Source organism: Camelus ferus, chromosome 29 (genome assembly GCF_009834535.1).
Source record: "Camelus ferus isolate YT-003-E chromosome 29, BCGSAC_Cfer_1.0, whole genome shotgun sequence".
In the NCBI taxonomy this organism is placed as follows: domain Eukaryota; kingdom Metazoa; phylum Chordata; class Mammalia; order Artiodactyla; family Camelidae; genus Camelus; species Camelus ferus.
In genome coordinates, this window is record NC_045724.1 from 808661 (window position 1) to 831112 (window position 22452).

The window sequence follows — 22452 nt, forward strand, 5'->3', positions numbered from 1 at the left end:
TTTATTGCCTGTCATTTTTGGTTAAAACTCAGCTTGATTCAGAAATCTTTAGTAACTTGAAGTTTGACTTTCCACCTGGATTGCAGACTAGCTCTGTAGAGCATACTTAGAATAATTAAGAGCCAAAAAGAACTCACAGAAATGCTCTATGATCTGTGTCACTTACACCAAAGTTTGGGGTTTCTGGAAGTCATGACAGATTTTGTGGCTCTGAATGAAGTGGGCAGCTTGAGAAGGAGCCAGTGTAACTCTCAGTTCTGGGCCTGGTGAAGTTTTAAAGTTCATTTAGGAAGTGGATGAATAGCACCCAAGTTTCCCCAAGATCAGTTTACTGCTCCCAGCAAAGAAAATGCTCACATGTCGTAAGTAAAATCCAGTACCTCGCGGGGTTTTAGTGCCGCAGGAAAGGCTGTTTCTCAGCTGAAAGAATTAGTTTTGCTTCCTTCCAGCGTTGCCTACTGTTTACCTGTTCTCAGTGATGGTCCGTCAGGGCTGGGCACATTCTGTAGAACCAGCTTAGGTGTAACTGGGGAAAAGCAGGACGTGCAGCCTGTCGGCGCTGGGAACAGCGGCACTGAGGGAGGTCCAGCGCTCCTGCAGCACGGGGGCTGCGCCTCCTGGCGCTGAAGGGATGTTGCCCAGACCACCACCCAGTCACTGCGCGACTTTTACACCTGTCACGTCAATAGAGGATTCCATTAAAACTGCTCTTAGACATTAGACTAGAGAGGTTCTATTTAGTATTTAAATCTTCACATCATGAAACAGTCATGAACTATAAAATAAATACGAAATAAAATCAGAAAATCATAGTGGGGCAGAGTCTTTATTACTGCTGTTACGTACAAGCCTAGAAATGGTCTCTTCCCTCTAAAGACAAGAGCTGTTCTCTACTCAGGGCAAGCCATAAAGCCTCTGACAGCACGGCTCATAAGCCGTTCATTTCCCAGGAACCCAGCCACCATGAACGGCCTAACCTCTGAGGTTCATCAGCTGGCTGTTACCATCGCACTAACAGACAGTCTCCGTTTTCCACAGTATAAAACTGTAATGACTGTTGGTCATTTTCTAGTTCAATCTCCCTGCCCGGCATCTAAAATTAGAACAGACAGGTGGTGATTAAGACAGATGTGACCCAGCCTGTTCCGTGCCCTCCCCTCTGAGCACAGACGTGTGGTTCCACTTAAAGCACCTGGGCAGAGGTGGCGTTCAACAGCACAGCACGCCGGGGACTCACTGACTTCATGTTCTGCTGGGCAACTTTGGGACTTTCATAGGACAGGAGCAGCTGTGCCACGGGGACCTTGAGAAGACATAACAGGAAGCCTTTCACCTTCTGGATGGTCATGGATTCTGTCAAGGAAAAGAAACCCATCAGTTCTCTCAAGTGACAGCTCCCTGTCAATCTGGCTCACGTGACAAGGCTGCAGTTGTCACCACAGCTGTCAGTTCGTTTCACAGATCTTGGTTTCACACCACTCGGTGGGAGGTAGAGCCGACATTTGACCTAAGTGCCCTTGGACACTGCATTTTCACACCCTTTCAGTGGTGGTTACTAGCTCCTCAATCTGGATAAACCAGAAATCCCCTTCGCAGCACAGAGGGGTAAATGTGAGTGAAGTCATTAAGTCTCTGTGACTTCTGACTTGTGAGTTACTGAGAGGACGTCTCAGTCTCTGGCCCTCGTCTCCGCGTGAAGGGTGGACTGATGACCCACATCCCCCTCCAGTGCCACCGTCTGTCACCATCATAGTGAGTGCGCTCCGCACATGGCAGGTGACCCCAGGCACAAGAGCGGCACCTAACGAGTGGCGCTTTGGTTTGTTCAGAGGATGCTATGAACTTCTTTCCAAAGATAGTTGTAAATACTGGATACTTCAAGAGAAATGTAGTGTCTTTGAAGCTTTAGCTGGAGGTACAGCAGTAGTGTGGTGTTCCTACAAATGTCACATGTATTCACGTATTTTTCTATCAAAAATGATTTTTCTAAAACCTCTGTGTTTTTATGCAACTTGTGATAATAAATGTTACCTTTATTTTAGAATAAAACTGGCCTGTTTCTGTGTGTGTATTAAGTGACGACAGAGACACAAGTCATGGCAGTTAACCTCACTTGCTCTGCTGTGTGACACGTGACAGGCAGTCCTGCCCTTTCAGAAGCTGTCAGGGACCAGCTCTCCTCATCCTGGGACGAGGATTGGCTCTCCCAGAACTGACGCAGCCATCCTACCACAGGTAAATATTTAGATTGTGTTTATTTTTTTACTACAAGTGCTGCGAGGCATTTTGGTCACAGTGTGTATGTATTTCAAACTGTTTATACCAGTTCCCATGTGACTTTACAGAAAGGGGATAGTGGATTTCATGCCAGCCTCACATGACTGTCTTGTTTTTGCTAATCTGACGAGCAAAAAAATGATGTTGCAGGATTTTACATTTATCACTTTGTAAAGGTTTGTTATGTTCGTGGTTCGGTATGTTACAGCACATGCCCTCAGAATGACAATAAGAACATCTGCAGTACACAGGACTCGGGCTCTGAAGGTGAAGCGTAGCTGTTACATGGAAGTTCTGTGGGAACGCTAACCTGCCAGTTCAACCTGGAGGTGACAAGCTCAGGCGCGCCCACGGGTGACTGACTCTCAGAAGCACCTGCTGCGGTCAGATGCACAGGGCAGGCGGGGAGGGATGCCCACTGTCACTGTCAGCCAGGGCCGTGTCCCCTCACCACTGGCCACAGTCCCTGCCCGGGGGCTCAGGGCCTTCCCAGAGTGGCCCCAGAAAGGAAAGCCTGACAGATCTAATGAGAACCTTCCCCAGCAGTGTCTGGAGGGGAGGACAGGTGCAGAGATGTCCACAGCCAGCCACCCACACAGGAGGCTCGGGTCCCTCTTACCTGCCCGGCCCCAGGGCTGCCTTTCCTGACAGTCAAGTTTGAAACAAAGTAACGAAAGGGGAACTGCTAATTTTGATTTGTCATTATGCAACAGCAGCAAATTCCACATCAGAGGAATAGCAACTGGATTGCTAGTAAGTAAAACGGAGTAATGCTGGTAACTGGTACTGAACGATGCTGTCAATCATGGGCACAACCCAAACCTTCCACAAGCAGGACTGTGATAAGCTTGTGTTACATGATAAAATGAATTTAAAAATCAATGTGCATTCACGGCACAGACAGGCAAACAGAAAGGTATTTCACCTGAGTCGTTTACGGTGTGATAGGCATCTTATTTCTTCTTCAAATCCTTGCTATGCTAAACTTCAGCTGTTTATATTTTTGTATTTAACTGTGAATCAATTTTAATCTTGAGATTCATGGTGTACTAAAGATTCAGACTGTAATTTTTCTTTTCAGTCCACATTTAGGGTAAATTATATTGAACTAATTTGTTGACATAAAAGTATTTATTTTCCAAATAAAATGAATTCAGTTCAAGTAGCATCAAGATGTAAAGTTCTGAAGTTGTTTTTTTCCTGGAAAACCAGCTCAGTGCTTCCATAAGAAGACAGCGCCCAGGAGCTGTCTGTGCAGGGCCCTTGACTGGCGAGGAGCAGGCATCATGCCGAGCCACATACGCCCACCCCCTCACAATGCAGCGCCCTGGGGCTGCCTCCTGTTTCATGAAGGGAGAGCCAGACAGACCTCGAGCCCAGGGCGCCCATCTCCCTGGCTGAGAAACCCCCAGAGCAACAACGTGGGAACTAGACAGCCAGGGGCGCACAGAGGCCTGGAACCCAGGGCCGGGCGCACGCAGGGGGCCACCCGGGGCTTCCGATCCTAACACAGCTGTTTCCCAGACAAGCTGAAAATTTATGGGGGACCTGAGCTTTCAGGGGGAGTGACGGTAGCACAATCGACTGTATTTTAGGACGTGAGAGACTAGCGAAAAGCCGTAAGCTGCCTAAGTCCACGTTTACACACGACGCAGTTTCCCTCCTGCCAACGCGCACGCAGTTCTGAAGCACACAGAGGGGCAGCAGACTCCTCCTTACCTGGCAGGGGCTTCTCTATGACTTCCTGATCAAGTTCATTAGGACATTTTATCTTCAGGGCTCGAAAGAAAAAAAGAAGAGACTGAATGAGCCCTGTGCTGTAAGGATTAAGTTACACACAGGGACTAGGGGCAGCCAGGCTCGGCGCCCAGGACAGGTGGGAGGCCTGGCACTGAATGTGCCTTCTCTTCGGGCTTCGCTGAGTCACCGCCACCAGCACCACCGCGGCCGGGCCGACATTCTGCCGCTTCCCCCTCTCCCTTTACTACTGCCTTCCGGACAATTCATCCAGGTTTTCAAGCGCAAGTACACTCACATTTCCAAATCACAGCTCAGTTCCCTGCTTGGCTAGTTCCCGCATTTATCACACTAGTCAGTGAGCTACAAGCATGGAAACTTGCTAAAATGTTGAACCAAAGAACGTAGACATATTTGAGAATCCATCATTTGTGTAAAAACTGAAGTACTCATTTCAGGGCGTCCTGAAGAGAAACAAGCCACCCCCAGGTCATCCGTGTGGCTCAGCCCCTCGGGACTTGGTGCTAATAGGCTGTGAATGTGAGGTTCTTATTTCGTAGCTGGTTTTTGAGCTGAAATGGCTGTTGCATTTTGAGTTCCGCATCCTCAGGTGCACCATATTCTGTGGAAGAGACAAAAGGATGAAATAAACCCAAAGCCCACTGCGAGGAGAGAAGCACGCAGGTAGGTGTCAGCACAGCCTTCTCCTTTCCTGGATGGACCAGCGGCAGCGGGGACGCTAACCTGGGACCTGCTTGCTCCCTTTCACTCAGTTACTTCGTTTATTTTTGGAGGGATGGACAGCAGCCGCCTCCGAGCATGGAGTCCTCCTCAGCACCTGTGTCCCCCGTCCGAGGGATAGCGCCCACCAGCTGCACCTCCAAATACTTCAAACTGCGATTCTCAGTTTCACCTTTGGTAACGGCTCCCTCTCTCCCCGGGTCATGGGACACCTTCCCCGGGTGCAGCCATCCGCACAGGAAAGCCGTGCCTTCTGCTCCAGCCAGGGCTGGGCCCTGGGTGACTTGGGTGTAATTGCACCTGCATCTGCTCTGTCCTGAGCAGGGAGACCCTGGGCCCTACCTGCTGAGCTGCTTTATTTAGGAGCTCCCTTCCCCACCAGCAGTGACAGAAGTCACCTGCAGTGACTGAGACCAGGAGCCTCAGGGCCCCACTGGAAAGCGCTTCCCACAGGCAGCTTTTCTTTCTCAAAGATAACGCTCCAGCCAGACGCGTTTACATGGGAGCCTCTCACATTAGGAGATAAATAAAAAAGAAAATCACATACAAGGGAAATTCGGAATATAATGAAGTCAAAACAAAATGGCGAGTCCACCAGGGACAGAGAGGAGGCGCGGGCACTGGGCACACGGGCGCCAGGACAGCACTTGACTTTCAGGAACAGTAAAATTACCTGGGGGGCACAAAGAAACATCAGAGCCTCGGTTACACCTTCAGTGCTCTTCATGTCCAAACCCCCCAGGGTGGGGGTCGCGGGAGAACCCCTGCCCCTCCTGACCAGTGGTCCCCACTTCCTGGGACGCGGCAGGCCTGCTCAGAGCCGCTTCCCCCCACCTCTGGGTGCCAGGCTCTCCCTGTCAGGCGCCCCGGGGCTCCCAGCTCCCCCGCCGGGGAGGCTGCTGATCATCTTTCCTCAAGGCCACTGCCTCATTAAGTCCCCGCTCCCAACGGGCTGCGGAGCCCAGGAAGGGGTCTCTCGCCCACTGAGACGAGCGAGAAACACCCCCCACCCCCCAGAGAAGCGACAACGCGGGGACCCGCTGGGGCGCCTGAGGAAGCCGCGCGGCCAGGGCCCTGGCGACGGTGACGAGGACTCACTGTGGCAGAGGAGCTGGTATCTGGGGTGAGGGGCCAGGAAGTCCGCGCTCGGCAGGTGCCGGTCTGGGTCCTGGTGGCCGCCAGCCGCCTTCCACTCAGTCCCGAATGCTTTCCAGTAGTGGAGCTCTGCCCCGTGCCTCTCCTCTGGCTCAACCTGCGCGCAGGAAGCGGGGCTGTGACACTGTCCCCACCCCGGCCCCGCCACGCGGAGGGGAGCCACACCAGAGAGACAGGGCGACATCCTTTCTAACTAACAGAATACAGGAGTTTATTCAAAAGAGAAGATGGGTTTAGGGGTGCACCCGCCTTCACACAGGTCCCTGCCCCGGGCGCAGGTCTCGGCCAAGGCCGGCCACCGAGGAGGAACCAGTACCCTGCCCCGCCTCACACAGCAGTCCAGAGGGACGGTGCGCCCTGCAGTCCGAGGGAGCGGGGCAGCCGTTCGAGGAGCCACAAAGAACTATGGCGACAAGGACAGGCCAGCTCTACGACTCCCTGGGCCCCACGCAGCCTGCCTCCCCCTCCTGCGGGCCCGCCCGTCCCACTCACCGCGCACTTGTTGAGGGTTCGGAGCTGACCGACCCTGGCGATGATGAGCTGGCGGGTGGTCTGCGGGTCTCTGCCGCCCTCGGTCAGGGGGTTCCTGGTGCATGACAGGGCGTGCAGGCTCGACAACTTGTCCAGCTCCCTGATAACTGACCACTGCCACCCGGCCAGAGAGGACACACGGAAAGAAACACGTTTCAGGCTGTTTTTCCAGATTATCTGGACCAGCGACAGCAACGCCCAGGCCCATGCTGCCCGGGAGCCCAGGACGTCTCCTGCAGCCAGCGCTCCGGGGAGCCGTGAAAGCGACCGACGGGCTGCATACATGCGAGCTAATATTCTGGGGTTTGTATGAGGAGTTTCACCCTGAGGAAGCATCTCTCTTTCAATTTAAAATACTCTTGAATAGAAGGAGCTTACAAACCCCCATGAGAGTGGACAACCAGGTCTGGTCATTCTGAAGGAGCCCTTACGTGTGACATCTGATTGTCATTTAGAACGAGGTACTGCAAGGACGGGAACATGGACGTCTTGCACCCTAGAAAAAGGAGGACTCAGTCACACAGTGGACGGGGAAGCAAGCTCAAGCACGGGGCAGGTCGGGGTTACTTAATCATCTCATGTACCAATTCCAGCATCCGGAAAATGTATGGAAGAAATCCCAATGTCAGAAAGGATGAGCTGCTCTAATCTGAAATTTAAAAGGTCAAATCTGATTACACAGAACAAGGTAAAACACTATGGGCTATCTATCATTCAGACTGGCTTGGCAAGTTTCTTCCTACACCCCAGGCTTTCGTCCCATGTGAAATGCTTAGAAACCAGGAAGTCCCGCATGGGGCATGGACTCTGCCACTTCCTGATGATTCCGTGATCATCAAACAGTTCCTGTGTCTCCTGCTGCGCCAGGTGCTAAATGGGTCTCAGGGAGGAAAGAGACACAGTCTCGCTTCCCAAAGCTTAACGAAGGCAGACTTAATTTTAGCCCCAGGGCCAAATTTTTCAGTTATCCAGTACAGAGACACAGTTCACAAGTCAATTATCCAAATGAATTCAACTAAAAACCTCCCCAATGGAATGACTCAGGTTGGGAATTCCACCACCATCATATTTCCACTCAGGAAGTACATACAGCATATGATCCACTCACTAAAATGTTACTAAACACTACGGGAACAGGCATCTTAGATTACCTGGGCAGATGTGCTATTAGAAACAGCTGGTTTTCATCAATTAATTGATTAGAGGAAAGGTCTAGTAACTTGACGGTCTGCAGAACACCCACGGGCCTGTATGGAAAACAACATTTTTCAACATAAATTTAATCTCTTTACTGTGGTCAAAGATACAGCCTTAAAATACCTGCCACTTCGTGTTAAGGAGGGGCTGGGGGTGGGAGGCAGGTGTGTGATTCGCCTCTAAAAGGGCAGCGGACAGGGTGCTGGTGGTGAAGGGCGTGTTCCGTACTCGAATGGACCAGTCTCAGGTCCGGGCCGTGACACTGGACCACACCTCTGCAGGATGTTACCAGCGGGGCACATGGTAACAGGTACACGTGATCTCTGGGTATCACTTCTCATAACTGCATGAGAATCTAAAATTACCTCAAAATTAAAATTTTTAAAAACCTGCATTTGCCTGTATAGTACATAAAATCACTCTGAACAGTAAAATTTAATTATTTTGAATCCTTTGAGAACATGTAAATTTGTCCACATTTATTTTACTTAGTAATTTAATGATACCAATCAAAGAGGAAGATGAGGCAACAACATATTTAATTTACCAAACAGGCTTTTTATATATAAAGTCGTCCCTCAGTATCCATGGGGGATTGGTTCCTGGACCCTTGCGGACACCAAATTCTGAGGATACTCCAGTCCCTTAACATAAAATGACACGGTATTTGCATTCAACCTCCACACATCCCCTGTGTGTGGATGACTTTAGGTCATCTCCAGAGCACTGACAATACCCGATGCAACGTAAATGCTCCGTGAGTGGTGCCAGTGCACCACAAATTCAAGTTTTACTTTTGGAACTTTCTGGAATTTTCCCCCAAAATATTTTTCCATCTGCGGCTGGCTATGTGGTTAACTGCGGATACGGAGACAACGCTAATTTAAACTCCATCATTTAATCCTTGTAGCATTTCCTACAGAACTTCCATTTAGAAATAGAAGTTAAACATATTTATGTAAAACTGATAAGATTCATGTCCTCAAAAACATTTAATTCAAGGCTTTCGCTCTGATGGGGTTTCCTTAATTAGTACCTCTTAGTGAAGTTTGAGTTGACGTTCTGATTTGCGAAGGAAAAACGTAATGAGTATTTTTCTAATTCTTATTTGCAAATCCTTCTAAAATTTACTGAGGTATGATGAGACCATTTATTTATTCAGAAGGACTGAAGGGTGACAGATGCATCGACATAAACCCTGGTTACCTTTCTGAAATGACAATACTGTTGGACTCAAGGTACAGTTTCTCCAGGACTGGCCACCCAGAGGCACAGCGGAGCACCTGGGGGGAAAACAAGTCAGGGTGAAGCGGCCTCACTGCTCTTTTCTCTGTGTGTGTATTTCTAGACTCTCCATGCGAGCTCAGTTCAGTCTCTGTTTTAGAAATGAAGTCCCTCTGGCCGTTTTGTTGCAGAACCTCGGGGCCAGTGGTGCTGGTGGACAGGTGACAGAATGAACAACTTCCAGGGCTGGGCTTTAGTGACACGGGAGCATGTACCCTGTGCACTCAGAACGCCCCGAGGCAGGAATCAGCCCACGCTCAGGTGAATCCCGACTTGGACAAAGTGGCACTGGAGGTGGTGGCGTAGCAGCTTCTTATTATTGGATGTAGTCTGTTGAACCAAAGGAAGGAAATTGATGCTAAACCCCCTCCTCAATCCTCAGTGCCAGTCTGGTTTTATGGAGAATATTACTAACAGGACAAGATTTCTCAACGAGTCCAATGTTCTCACTTGACCATAACTGGCATCTCCACTGCCCGAGTTTCCAGGGGCTCCTCCTGTCCGGGGAGGGAGGAGCTCTTGAGGAAGGAGCCGTAAGGAAATCAGGCAGCCGCAGCAGCAAGTCCCAGATGGATGACTGCTGGGACAGACCTGTCTGCACTTGGCTGGAAACTGGGATGTCCTGGGGTGTGAGGTCAGTTACCCCGACAGAACACGGCAATTCCGGCTCCGAGGCCTGGAGGCTGCCAGGCAGGGGCACTCACATCCACTTGGGACCGGGCTGAACACCAACCACAAGTGGTGCCTTCCCGGGTGGACTGCGAGCGAGAGCAGGCGGCAGGGCCCAGCCTGGGCTCGGCCTCACCCTAGGGACCCTGGCGGGGAGCGGGGCGGCCAGAAGCTTCTGGCACACGTCTGCTGTAGACATGGTGGAACGAGAGGCTTGGAAGACATAGAACTGCCCGAGGAGCCCCAGGCTCCACCCACAACCACCAGGACTTGCTGCCTCCTTCCTGGAAAGCAGACTGCAGAGCCCTGTTATCTGGATAATGAGGTGGTTAAAACAAAGTCACCACTGTGCTTCAATCCCCTGGTAAACCAAGAACCTGAAACCGCCCATTACTGGCTAATAAAGCAAAGAAATACGGTTACCTGAGCCCAGGTTATCCCCGTCCGGTTCAGGACCAACTCCTTCAGTGCAGAGAACGTTCTGGATGGAGTTGGTGAGCCAGAGGGAAATGTCAGTTTATTTTCACTGTGTGGAAGAAGAGACACAAAGTGCTCATTGCCGTAGGGGGGCCCAACTCACACAGTCACCGAGAGTCTGCAGTTTACTATGCAGAGCTTGGTTTGTCTCAACTTTCAAATGCAATTAAATCAAAAACAAAGTTAGTCAGGACTATCTAACTTCTTGTTTGTTTTGGGGGCCGAGGTCATTAGACTGACTGACTCATCAACTGATTGAATGGAGGGCCTGGGGACTGAACCCAGGCCCTCATGCATGCTGAGCACGTGCTCTGCCCCTGAGCTGACCCTCCCCTGAAGACTACTTAATTTTTGACATTAACAATATACAACTTTCTGACGCCTGGCGTGAGTGCACGGGGTTGGGGCAGCTCCAGCATCCCCTGCCAGGTCACCAGGCCTGATGAGCCACGGGCGGGACGCTGTGATGGGAAGCCCTGCCCTCAGCAGTCTGACTGCTGTGCTGGACCGGGGGCTGGAATTTGGCTTCTGAGCAGGGTCCGCCCTTCTGCCATCAGGACAGACGAGATAAACCACTGCCCTGGAGGTGCTCTCCCAAGTCCTAACCTCAGAAGGCGCTCGCAGCTTGACAGTCATTTTGAAAGAAGACGCCACTGAAGCACCCGAGCCCTTAGCCCCGCAGGAGGCGGCACCACGGGCCCAAGCACACTTGGCTGTTTGGACGCGGGGCTCCTTCAGGCCCGCCCACCTGCTCCCTGGATGTGCCTGAGCTGTTGCCAACTCCCCGGTATGTGTCAGAGGTGGCTCAGGTGCAGAAGGGGAAACCTGGCGCAGCCCCTGCAAAGTGAGGGTCTGAGATCAAAGCTAACCAGATGTTCGAGAAGGCTGGGAACACTATGACCTCAGTGAAACCCAGAGCTCCATGAAAATCCTCACCAGAGCCAAATTCAGCAGCCGCTGGTGAGACTCTCACCCCTAAACCAGGTACCTGCCAGAAGCTGCAGGATGGAGCAGCTCTCCTCCCCAGGTCCCCGCGTGGTCCATCTTTTAAGGTCAGGCTTATAAGAACCAGGAAGACCTTCCAGTTCAATATGTCAACCTCCCCACCTCCCTGATCAAAAGTAAAGCACACTCCCTATTAATCACCTTGTGGGACCACTTGAAAAACCGTAACAAAGAATAAGTTAAACTTACCTTCAACTAAGCCGCTCCCCTCCTCCCGCCCCCACGCCCCACCTCATCCCTACAGAGATGCCATGAGGGAGCAGGAGAGACCAGGATTTTTATCTGAGGTGACAATCAGGCCACTGCGAGCTCATACCTGAAATTAAGAACTTCCAGGCATCTGAGCTGGTCAGCGATTGCTACGGCTTCATCCCATGATGACAGATTTTTTGACAAATCTATGCTTCTAATATCTAAATGCACATGTTAAGAAACAGTGACACACAGAGATTCATAAAAGACGTAATACTGGTTACCTCTTAGTTCTAGAACATGGAATTTTTAACTTTTCATTTTCTACCCTCTACTCTGCTTGAAATTCTTCCCCGAGCACATATGTTAAGTCATCCATCCCCTTTAAATCATCCAGCTGTTCACCCAGAAACTATAAAGTTCATTGTCACGTGCTGCAAACTTGGGACAGACATCGACAATCCAATGAGTAAGAACCAAACATCCTAACACTAAACCAGAGAGAGGGCAGAGACAGTGCTGGGGGCGCTGACGTACTCAGCACAGAAGGTGCCGCGCAGGCCGTGGTCCCACATGGACACACACTGTTCTACCTCTGGGCACTGGGGGGCTCTGCCCCGCACGGATCCCCACATGCTGAGTGCGCCTCCGGAGGACAACGGGGTGACCTGGACAAACGTTGGAACGTGCTCAGGATGGCTTGGAATCAGGGTCTCCCATGGCCTGAGTGAGCTTAGTGACATCAGTGTCCCTGGCACAGGACTGCAGAGAAGGAGACCAGCAGGACAGAGAAAGGCGCCTGAGCTGATGTGATGGGGAAGACATGGCAGTGGCATCAAGGAGGGGCTGAGCCTGGCAGAACTCCAGGCAGAGAGAAGCCTGGGGCAGGACGGGGCTGAGAGAGAGTCTCCACCCTCCTCTGATGTGTGTGGGAACTGCTCCACTCATGCACCGATTCCGCAAATAACTACATGAACACATGCACCCCAAGTGCGCCAGACACAGACCTGTTCTCGGAGCAAGAAGGCAGGGCCTGCAGCCTAGGGGGCACAGAGAACCACCTTTTCCATGAGGCGACATCAGAGCAAAGAACTAGAGGGCATGAGGGGCTGCCACCATGGAGAAGAGCATCCAGGCAGAGGGAAGGACAGCACAAAGGCCCTGAGGTCATGACGGCTTGGCTGCAGCAGGGATGGCAGACTCAGGGTGCCTGGGGTGCTGAAGATGAGGCCCCAGAGGCTGGGCCAGGCCACAGATGGCCTTGGAGGACCCACACTGCCCGTGTTAGTCCCTGCCTGAGACAGGACCTAGGGTGGGCGCTGACCGAGGCCCTCAGAAGGAGGCTCTGTGGCTTGTCGGGGAGCAGGCTGCAGGGTCAGAGAGAGAGCAGAAAGGGGCCGGGAGGGGCTGGGGCCAGACCGCGGTGCTAGCGGGCAGGAGAAGTGCTGGGCTGCGTCTCTCGATAAGGAAGCGGGGCTGGGGGTGCTTGCAGATGGATTTAGATGGGAGATGTGGGGAAAACAGAAGGGTTAAGTTACCTGAACAGTCCCTGGCCTGGGCCACGGGAGGTGCCCTTTACTGAGACAGGTAAGACCACAGACGAGCAGGGCTACGGGGACTTAACGTTCTGGTGTGTTAAATTCGAGATGACACCCAAACAGAGGTCTCAGGTACACGGCAGGGAGAAAAGCCTGGGAGGGGACGGGTCTGGGCCAGAGGCCAGAGCGCAGGAGCCCAGCATCTGCAGGCAGCATGTGTCTCCCTGGGAGTGAGTGTGAACAGAGGAGACAGGGTCGGAGGTCTGGGCTGGGCGCTCCCACCTCTGCAAGACAGACTGAGGGGAAGTGGCCAGGGAGGGAGTGAGTGAACTGCGACCCAATGATGTCAGCAAGAACCCCGTCCCAGGCCCTCTGTGCAGATCAACAAGTGTGAACTTAAACCCAAATCAGCTTCAGTTCCAAACTCATTTTCTTACACCCCATAATGCAGCAGGGGGTCTTTGCACATAAAACACGGAAAAAGTAGCTTTTGATAAAAACGGCATCACTGGACAGAACTGGTTGGAAAGGAGAGGACGCTAGGCGGTAGATTAGAACGCTCTACACGTGGGCAGGAAGGAGGGAGGGAAGGTGGCAGAACCCGCAGGAACGGATGGGTCTCAGCCGTCCAGAACCAGAGCTGGGCGGCTCCAGGCGGTGGGGTACGGGGCCTGAAAGCTACCGCCGGTTTCTGCGTTTTTAACCGGTTCTGAGGCTCTCAAAGACACGGGGCGCAGGAGGGTCGGGAGATAAGCCCAGAGCCCGGGGACAGAACTCTGATGCAGAGTGACGTTCAGGGGCGGGGACGGCAGAGAACAGCTGGGTTTCGGGCTACAATCCCTGAGCTTCCACCACGAGTGGACCGGCTCCCACTAGAGGTCCGGTCCGGGGAGGGTCAACGAGCTGCGAGCGCCGGCCGGTCCACTCCTGTTCCAGCAACCTGGGCACACGCCCGCTCTTGGGGTCCCCGACGGCCGGAGCAGCGGGCCCGGAGTCCCTGGGGCGCAGCGCCTCATGCACCCCTCCCCAGCCCCGCGCGCTCGCCGCATCCCAGGCGTCCACCGACCCCACATGCCCACTAGCCCTGCTCACCCGGGGCCATCCGGTCTCAAAGTGGTTTAAGTCCACTCACTCACACCCTCCACTGTGGAGGCTGGAATTAGACACATTTCTACTGGTCTGCACGGATCACAGGGACCACCACCGCCTGACATCCACGCGGAACCACCCAGCAGCTGCGAATGCAGTTTCCGCCCCCCCCCCCCACACACACACACATGCACACAGTCCAGGGAGTTCTTGTGCCAGTGGGCACGTGCTCTTCCTGAAGTTCAGAGCCAACTGATGAAGCAGCTGCTTCTGATCTGAGCCCTCAGACCCGACCTGACCGGCTGAGGTTGGTTGCACGCGCACTGACTTCAGTCCCTACGAAACCAATGATGTCCAAGAGAGATGAGCCCAAAAATGGTGACCAGATTAAATACACAGGCAGCACTTCAACTTCGGGCAAGAATTCAATCAGGAAGCATGAGACATTCGTCACTGGGTCTGCAAATATCCACTGCTACTTGATTATCTCCTGAAACCCCATTTCTTCAAGTCTTGGGGGACGCTCTTCCCCTGCAAGAACAGGCTGAACCAGCACACTGCTGACAACTCCACCAGCCACACGGCCGAGTTCCCAAAGCCCTCTGCTGACCAGATCGCTCCTGATGTGTGGGAAATCAGCTTTGAACCAGCCCAATTCCCAATCTTCTGACATCACTGAGGAGGCAGCCAGAAAGGCTGTGGGGCACTCTGCTCCCGACCAGGCTCGATTCCACACCCACGTCAACACCCTCGACTTGGCCGCCTCTCCTGCAGAGGAAACATGTACATCTGGGGCCAAGGTGGGGAGGGGGCTGCTCACAGACAGGTCCCAACAGAACCCCCCCAAGGCCCAAGGGACCGGCATCTCTCCTCTAGTCCCTGTCACCACAAAGGAGCGACTGTCGAGGTAGTTAGAAATATTCTCTTCACTCGAGAAACCTGATTATAAGCTATCTTTTGCATAATTACGTAGAGTCTAGGTCAAGTTAAGGAACTGGAAGACGATCTTTTAAAGTCAGAGAAAGTTTGCCCCAGTCACTGAGCCACCGCTGAGGGCTCTCCCGCAAGGCCCCTCCCGCCCTGACACCCCATCCCCCCGTCCACCTTCCGCAGGCCGTTTCCACCAAGGAAAAGGAATTGTACTGCATGTCCGCCATCCAGAACTCCACTCTTTTGATCCCTTCGCTGATGTAAGTATGGGTGAGGATCTGCTTCCTGCTGGCACTGAAGATTATATCCATATGAGAATTCAACAGAGAAACAGCAGGAAGACCCTTAACACTGCCCAAGGGATCGCTGATGATTACGATAAAAGCAAACTAGTGAAGACGTTTAAGAAGAAACTTGCCTGCAGTGGTACTGTAATTGAACATCCAGAATATGGAGAAGGGTGACCAGCACAAGAACATATGGCAGTTCCTTGCAGAGGCTGGACTGGCTAAGGACGACCAGCTGAAGGTTCATGGGTTTTAAGTGCCTTTGGCTCACTGAAGCTTAAGTGAAGATTTCCTTGCAATGAGTAGATTTTTCTTTCTGTCTCTTGTCACAAGTTTAAAAACTTCACAGCCTGTATAATATAACCATTTGGGGTCTGCTTTTAACTTGCACTAGTGTAACTCCTTCATGCAATAAACTGAAAAGAGCTCTAAATAAATAAATAATAAAATTAGAAAAAGTTTATCTGATTTGCCACTAGGTTGGTTTTTTTTTTTTTTTTTTTTTTTTTTTTTTTTGAGGCCAAAAAAAAAGTGTTTATTTGGGCTTTCTTAGGACTGCAGCCCAGGGGACACAGAGCCAAGAGGCACTTGAATGAATCGTGTTCCACCAGACTACAAAATGGGGCAAGTGTATTGGGAATTTTTTCTTTTAAACTTACCACCTCCATTTTTAGCTGTGGGCATACGACTACATAGAGAGCAAAAACCAAAAACACGCGCTGATGAGAGAGAAAGTGCAGGTAAGGCCTGCTTTGAGGGACCATAATAAACCGCTTTCAGCTGCATGGACAGGAGCCCAGGGACCATCGAGGATGCCAGCCTCTCCATCCCTGCGCCCCCATCCCTCCCCGGGCAACTTGCTTCCCACAGGTCGTCTGCTGAGCCCTGGACACGCCGTCTGCGCTCCAGGCAGGGGGTGGAAAGTCAGTGGACAGGGCACACGCCCGCCATGTCTGTCCCTCTCGAAGCGCCCACTTGACATCTCACTGGCCAGGGCGAGTCACATGGCCTCACCTGAAAGCAGGGGGTCCGGGAAGGCAGTCATTTAGCTGGGCGGTGACTACCCGGGGGAGAGTGAGTCCCCGTGAGGAAGAAGTTGGAAGAGTGGGCACTGTGGAGGCGACCAGGGACGCCTGGCCCAAGTGTCACACCCAGTCAGGCCCCAGTGACAAGCTCTCATTGGAAAGGACACTAGGGCAGGCGGCGGCAATTCCTCCTCGGACCCCAGCACCGTTTACTGCGCAGTTCCTCAGAGACACTTCTTGCAACTTGCTCAGCTGACTGCGTGAAAAACACATAGTTCACATGTATGCAGAAACACGCAGGCTCTCCAGCGGCCCTTCAAAAAATTAAAGTTTCAGACATTAGGAGAAGCCGCCAAAAATAAGAAATCCAGTACCCACCACTCAACTTCAGAAATAAAGCATTACTAAGAAAAGAGAAAAAAGAAAAAGAGAAAGCCAGCCAGCAAGCATCTCGAACACACAAACACAAGCGGTGTCCTCGGCACCCCCTCCAACCACCCTGACCCACCCGCCCTCCGACCCCGCAGGAAGCACCACCACGGCTGGCTGGCGTCTACTTCGTCTGCAGCATTTCTTAGTAGTTTTACTACCCTATGTTCATGGCCCTCAACAATCACGGTATTTTCGCACACTCTGAAACCTGCCATGCACGGGGGCCTGCCGCACCTGCAGCTGACGTCCCCCCTCAGCGGTACCCCGTCCGCGGTGGACACGCGTGCTCCAGCCCCAGACCTCACACCATGGAATAAAGGCGGTTCCTTTCTTGACCCCTCTAGTGACCCAGGGGTGACTCCCAGCGGTGCTGTCTGGACTCACGTGGGAAAGTCTCTCCAGGGATGCATCTGGAGAGCATGCGTGTCTTCAGCTTTTTTAGATCCTCCCAGAAGCCACCTCTGAAGTGGAGAGAATCTGTGTCTCCTACTCATTAAAAAAGCCCACGCATTACAGCGCTGCAGAGTGTCTAGAACACAGCATCTGGAGCCAGGCTGCCTGGGTTCCAATCCCGACTCCAGCCCTCCTTCCCCTCTGGCTGAGCTGATCTCCCTGAGCCTCAGATTCCACATGTGTGCACCTGGGTTCCCAGCAGCACCGTTCACAACAGTCACATGTAAGCAAACCAAGTGTCCACCAACCAATGAACAGACATAAAGCGTGGTAAATCCACACAACAGAGTCTTACTCGGCCCTAAGAAGGGAGGAAAGTCTGACACGCTCCAACACCTGTGAACCTTGAGGACACTATGCTAAGGGATATAAGCCAGTCACAAAAGCACAAACGACTGCACTTATAGGAGGTACTGAGGTGGGCGTCAACCCCACAGGTCAGAAGTAGCACCGTGATCGCCAGGTTGGGGGAGGAGAGATGCGGAGGTGATGGTTTAAGTTGACAGCGGTTCAGTTTGGGAAGATGAGAAGGTTCTGGAGAGGGACGGTGGGGATGGCTGCACCACACTGGGGACGTACCCAACGCTACTGACCTGCACACTTGAAAATGCTTAAAAGGTACGTCTGGTGTTACGTATATTCCACAAGTTTTCAACGCTATGATAACAGTGAGCTTGTATCTGCGAAACCATCAATACTGCCTGACATGTAGTAAATCATTTTATAAATATTTATAAAAATAAACATAAAACTGACAACCTTTGGGGGAAGACTGAGATCGCCAGGCAGGACAGGAGCTGTGATGGTCATCAGAACCAAGCAGAGGCTCCCGAACTTTCTCAGTTCACGGGGCCCTTGACGGGTCAGTAATTTTTTCATAGTGCCAAGGCCAAAAGGAACACCTCACGGTTCCATTTAGTACGCAGTCAGGGCCAAACAACCTAGCGATGATTTCTGTCCTGACAACTTCTTGTCTGTTGAGCACTGCACAACTTCCCAAACCCTAGAATCAGACTGGCCCCACCACCTCCATTTCCTGCACCATGGTGATTTTCAGGAGAAACTTCTTTCAGCACAGGAATTGCCAAAAAGCCCTGCTGTGCAGGGACATCACACCCTGAAAGGAACAGTAGTAGGAAGATCATGAAACTATGAACTACCTCCAACTAGCAATTTGCACCACGTCCAACAAGCGTCAGTTTCCATCCAAAATTAAAAACACCCCGCTGCACCCCTTCAGTGCCCTGCTGCACCCCTGCAATAGCCCGCTGCACCCCTGCAATAGCCCGCTGCACCCCTGCAGTGCCCTGCTGCACCCCTGCAACAGCCCGCTGCACCCCTGCAGTGCCCGGAGACCTTGGTGCAAAGCTTAGGGATCGGGGCTCAGTACAGCCACCACTCCAGAGCCACAGCCACCTCCAAAGAGAAACGGATTTCAGCATTCCCCACCGCTCTCTCAGCTTAGGCACGACTTTGTAAGCGAGGAAACCGAGGCTCAGAAACAATAAGGAACTAGCTCTAACTGCTGTCGGAGCTAGAAGGTGGCTTAGCTGACGTCTGGACCCAGCCTGACTGACTCCAGTATTTCTTTTCAAGAAGGACACTAGCTCATTATTGACCGTGATGATGTTCAAGCAGGAAGTCCTTCAGCAGAAAACTCCACGAGCTACCGGTTGTTCATAAACTAGGGGAGGAAAATCTGTTGCAATTTGTTAATATTCACAGAGCCCATGGTGTTCTCAGAGACATTAACCAGCTAGAGAGAAAAAAAAAAAAAAGTGACTCTTTTGGGGAAAAAGATACTTAAATATTTGCATTTCAAGTGGAAAAAAACAAAGAACTCTAACCCCATGAAGCACACAGTTCTAGAAATCAGCAGCAAAAACCATTCACCTTAGTTATCTCTCGAGGGTGCAACAGTCATGACTCTCTCTGGTTCAATTTATATTTTCTAAATCCTCAACAACGAATGTATATTGTTTGTAAGTAACAGTCAAGTTATTGCTTTTAAAAAAAATCTTGATGTATTCTGAGTTTTTAAAAATAATATTAGGTTTTATTTTAATTATATTAAATACTGTGAAAAGTACTTTTTAAAATTTGCATTCTTTCTCACTGAAGTAGAGTCAGTTTACAATGTGTCGATTTCTGGCATACAGCATAATGTTTCAGTCATACACATACATACATATATTCCTTTTCATATTCTTTTTGAGTTGTTTTATGTTTAAATGCTGGTCATCTATACTAAAAAGCAGAGGTATCAAGAAATGAGCTAACCCAGAAAGAGAAAGAAAAATACTATGTATCTACTCATATGTGGAATCTAAAAAAAAAGACACTATGAACTCACCTACAAAACAGAAAACAGACTCGCGGACATAATAAACATTCTTATGGTTACCAGGGAAAGGGGGTGGGAAGGGATAAATAAATATGGGAGTTTGAGATTTATAAATGTTAGCCACTATATATAAAAATAGATTTTAAAAAAGTTTCTTCTATACAGCACAGGGAGCTATATTCAGTACCTTGTAATAACCTTTAATGAAAAAGAATATGAAAACGAATATATGTATGCATATGCATGACTAGGACACTGTGCTGTACACCAGAAATTGACACACTAATTGTACTTCAATTAAAAAAAATGAACTTACTCTTCAACACTGTCCTAATATGCACTTAAACTCTGTTTTATGTTAAATCTTAATAATAATTACAACAAGAGCAACAAAAAGATAGCAAGGAAATTTACTGTGAACTGAACCACAGGTCAAGTGGAACTTTAGAGACTGAAACACGCCAAGTAGCGGCAAATCAACTGCTCTCCACAGCGGCCACCAGGGGTCGCTACCAGGCCGCCTCGTCCAGGTCGGGGGCCCACAGCACAGCGCTGAGCATCGCTAAACCCGAGTAACCCGGGAGGTTCTCACAAAGCCGTGAGTGTCTGGTGGACATACCAGCTTCCACTCTCTCTGGGTTACACAACGCATGGAACGGGCAGTGAGGTGCTTGACAAGAATCAGAGAATGTTCCAACTCAGCAGTTTCAAAATGCATTATTTACTGGCCTGCAGTAGGCTACAGTCATCTGGGGCACCTCCTAAAAGCAAGAGCCCATGGTTCTCTGATTCAGGAGGCCTGGGGTGGGACCCAGGACTGCGTGTTTCAGAAGCCCCCCGGTGGTGAGGGTGTGTGGCCAGAGATGGGGCCTCCTCCAGATGAGGTGGTGTCAGCATGCTGCCGGGCACAGGGCAACAGAGACATCCATTCCATTCCTGCCTCACCATCCAGATGCCAACCTTGGCTACTTAATAATCAGTCAACACAATGCAGCACGGTGTAAATACTGACGATCGGCAAATCAATGTTCTCTTTCCAGTCTGGAAAAGTCCAACCACTCTGTGCTAAAATAAGGATTTTAATTTCCCTAAGTCCTCGGATTCCTCTGTTCTGCAGAACAGACACAGCAGTCTGGGAGCAAAGTTCTGGGCACTGACGTACAGTCAGATAACTTCTATCCCGAACCCTGATGAAGGTGTAAGTCACCTCTACCACCGTCTGTTCCACTTACCTTTGCTGTTTTACAACAGAGTCAAAACCAAGTTTCTACAGGTTTATTGCCAATTGTCACAATTTCCTCTTCTTCCTCTTCCTCTGGTTCTCCTTCTAACACATAGCGGTTCTTAATTGCAGTGAGAAAGTCCACTCCAAAATTTACTTTATTTGGACGAATGAAGGATCCCCCTGTTGGGTGCCTGGAAGAGGAGAGAAATGGAAATACAAATAAAGAATTGCTTTATAAGCTGTCAGACTGTCACAAATGTAAAAGGTCTGCGTTTACAAATATATTAGCAAATAAAAGCAACTGAAACAATTTAAAACAAGAAGTTATCATCCAACAAGAATGGCCATAAAGCAATGTTCTGAAGGTTTTCAACACTGTCTGTATGCTGAACAAGCAAAATCAGCTCAAAAGGGAAAGTAATACACTAAAAAAAAGTGTATAAGCAACAGGATTGACCATAAAGTGTTGTGAACTTACTATGCAAGCATATAAAATCTCAACAGACAAACAGACAAGAAATAAAGAACAGATAATCCACAAGAGGAAACAGCAGTATTAAAAGCATTTCTATGGGGGAAAAGTCTTATCTTGTTAATGATTAAAAAATGCAAATTCATTACAAATGTTAGCAACTATGTATAAAAACAGATTGGAAAAAAATTTCTGCTGTACAGCACAGGGAACTATGTTGTATCTTGTAAATAACCTTAAATGAAAAAATATATGAAAACAAATATATACATGTATACGCATGACTGGGACATTGTGTGCTGTACACCAGAAATGATACACTGTAACTGATGATCCTTCAATTAAAAAAAAAGAAAAGAAATGCAAATTCAAATAATTAGAGTATTTTCAACAAAACTGGCAAAAAATAAAAAGACAACACCACAAAGACTACAAAACTGGCCTAGTTTTTGACTGTATAATCATACTCCTGGGAATTTGTCAACAGGCAACAATTTAAAAATAAAAACTAAACTGTATTTACAGAGATTCTATGTAATAGCATTTTTTTCGTAATTGAGGGACTCTGGAACCATAAAAATGCCCAGCTGGACAGGAACTATTAAGTAAACCAGATAGATGTACTCATTAAAATATTCTAGCTGTAATACTTAATAAAATTACTTACAGAATAATGTCAAGATTTCTAAAAATTGAACCAAATTGCACATGACACAAGTAAAGAGGAATCATATTAACAGACAGATCGAATAAGGACACAGAGAAATGAAAACATTTGTGGATAACAGGATTATGCACAAAATCTTTGAAATGATAACAAAATTGAATGAAATAACAGTTTAAATATGGGGCTAAAATAGAGCATGTAGGAAGAATTCTAAAGAAATACAGGATATTTTAGCACCATTTATGTTCAAGTTTTATAGTAATTTTTCATAATAATCTGTAGCAGAATTCAATGAAAATATTAATCATATTGCTGTATGTAAGGACTGTTGTCAGGCTTTCCAAGAGATTCCAAACAGGCCTTTAGACACGTTAAATTTCAGCATTATATCATGGCAATGATGATCTTACTTTAGGGAAATCTAAGTATGCCTATAAAACAGTTGTAAATGTTAATATTATCATTTGATCACTTTAGAGAATAAATGATGAAATACATGAATTGTCAAAACCTGTACTATAAACACCATTTTGGCTTACAGCCTTTAACTCTGAAAGAAATCAAACTTTCCTAGAAGTCACCATAATTAAAGAGAATGAAAGTAACACTGATGATCAATTTTATCAATATGAACATTGATACATTTTCTTCCGCGAAGTGAGTCTAGAGAGATGACCAGATTGTGGAAAGAACTTGTCATCTCAAAAAGTTAGATGTGATGCCAC

General features: G+C 49.4%; 1 protein-coding gene and 1 pseudogene across 1 annotated transcript; one reads left to right on the top strand and one right to left on the bottom strand.

The window, feature by feature from the left end:
- Positions 1–807: 807 nt before the first annotated feature.
- LOC106729930 (tubulin-specific chaperone E-like) lies at positions 808–20626 on the bottom strand. The gene is made up of 12 exons (XM_032470085.1): positions 20596–20626; positions 10015–10117; positions 8845–8921; positions 7593–7688; positions 7026–7090; positions 6873–6937; positions 6403–6555; positions 5854–6007; positions 4464–5428; positions 3997–4056; positions 1193–1353; positions 808–1093 (listed from the first exon to the last, which is right to left on the bottom strand). Exons 6-9 carry the CDS (start codon positions 6921–6923, stop codon positions 5328–5330), a joined length of 459 nt encoding a protein of 152 aa, XP_032325976.1. The 5' UTR covers positions 6924–6937; positions 7026–7090; positions 7593–7688; positions 8845–8921; positions 10015–10117; positions 20596–20626; the 3' UTR covers positions 808–1093; positions 1193–1353; positions 3997–4056; positions 4464–5327.
- LOC116660494 lies at positions 13528–15536 on the top strand (annotated as a pseudogene).
- Positions 20627–22452: the final 1826 nt, after the last annotated feature.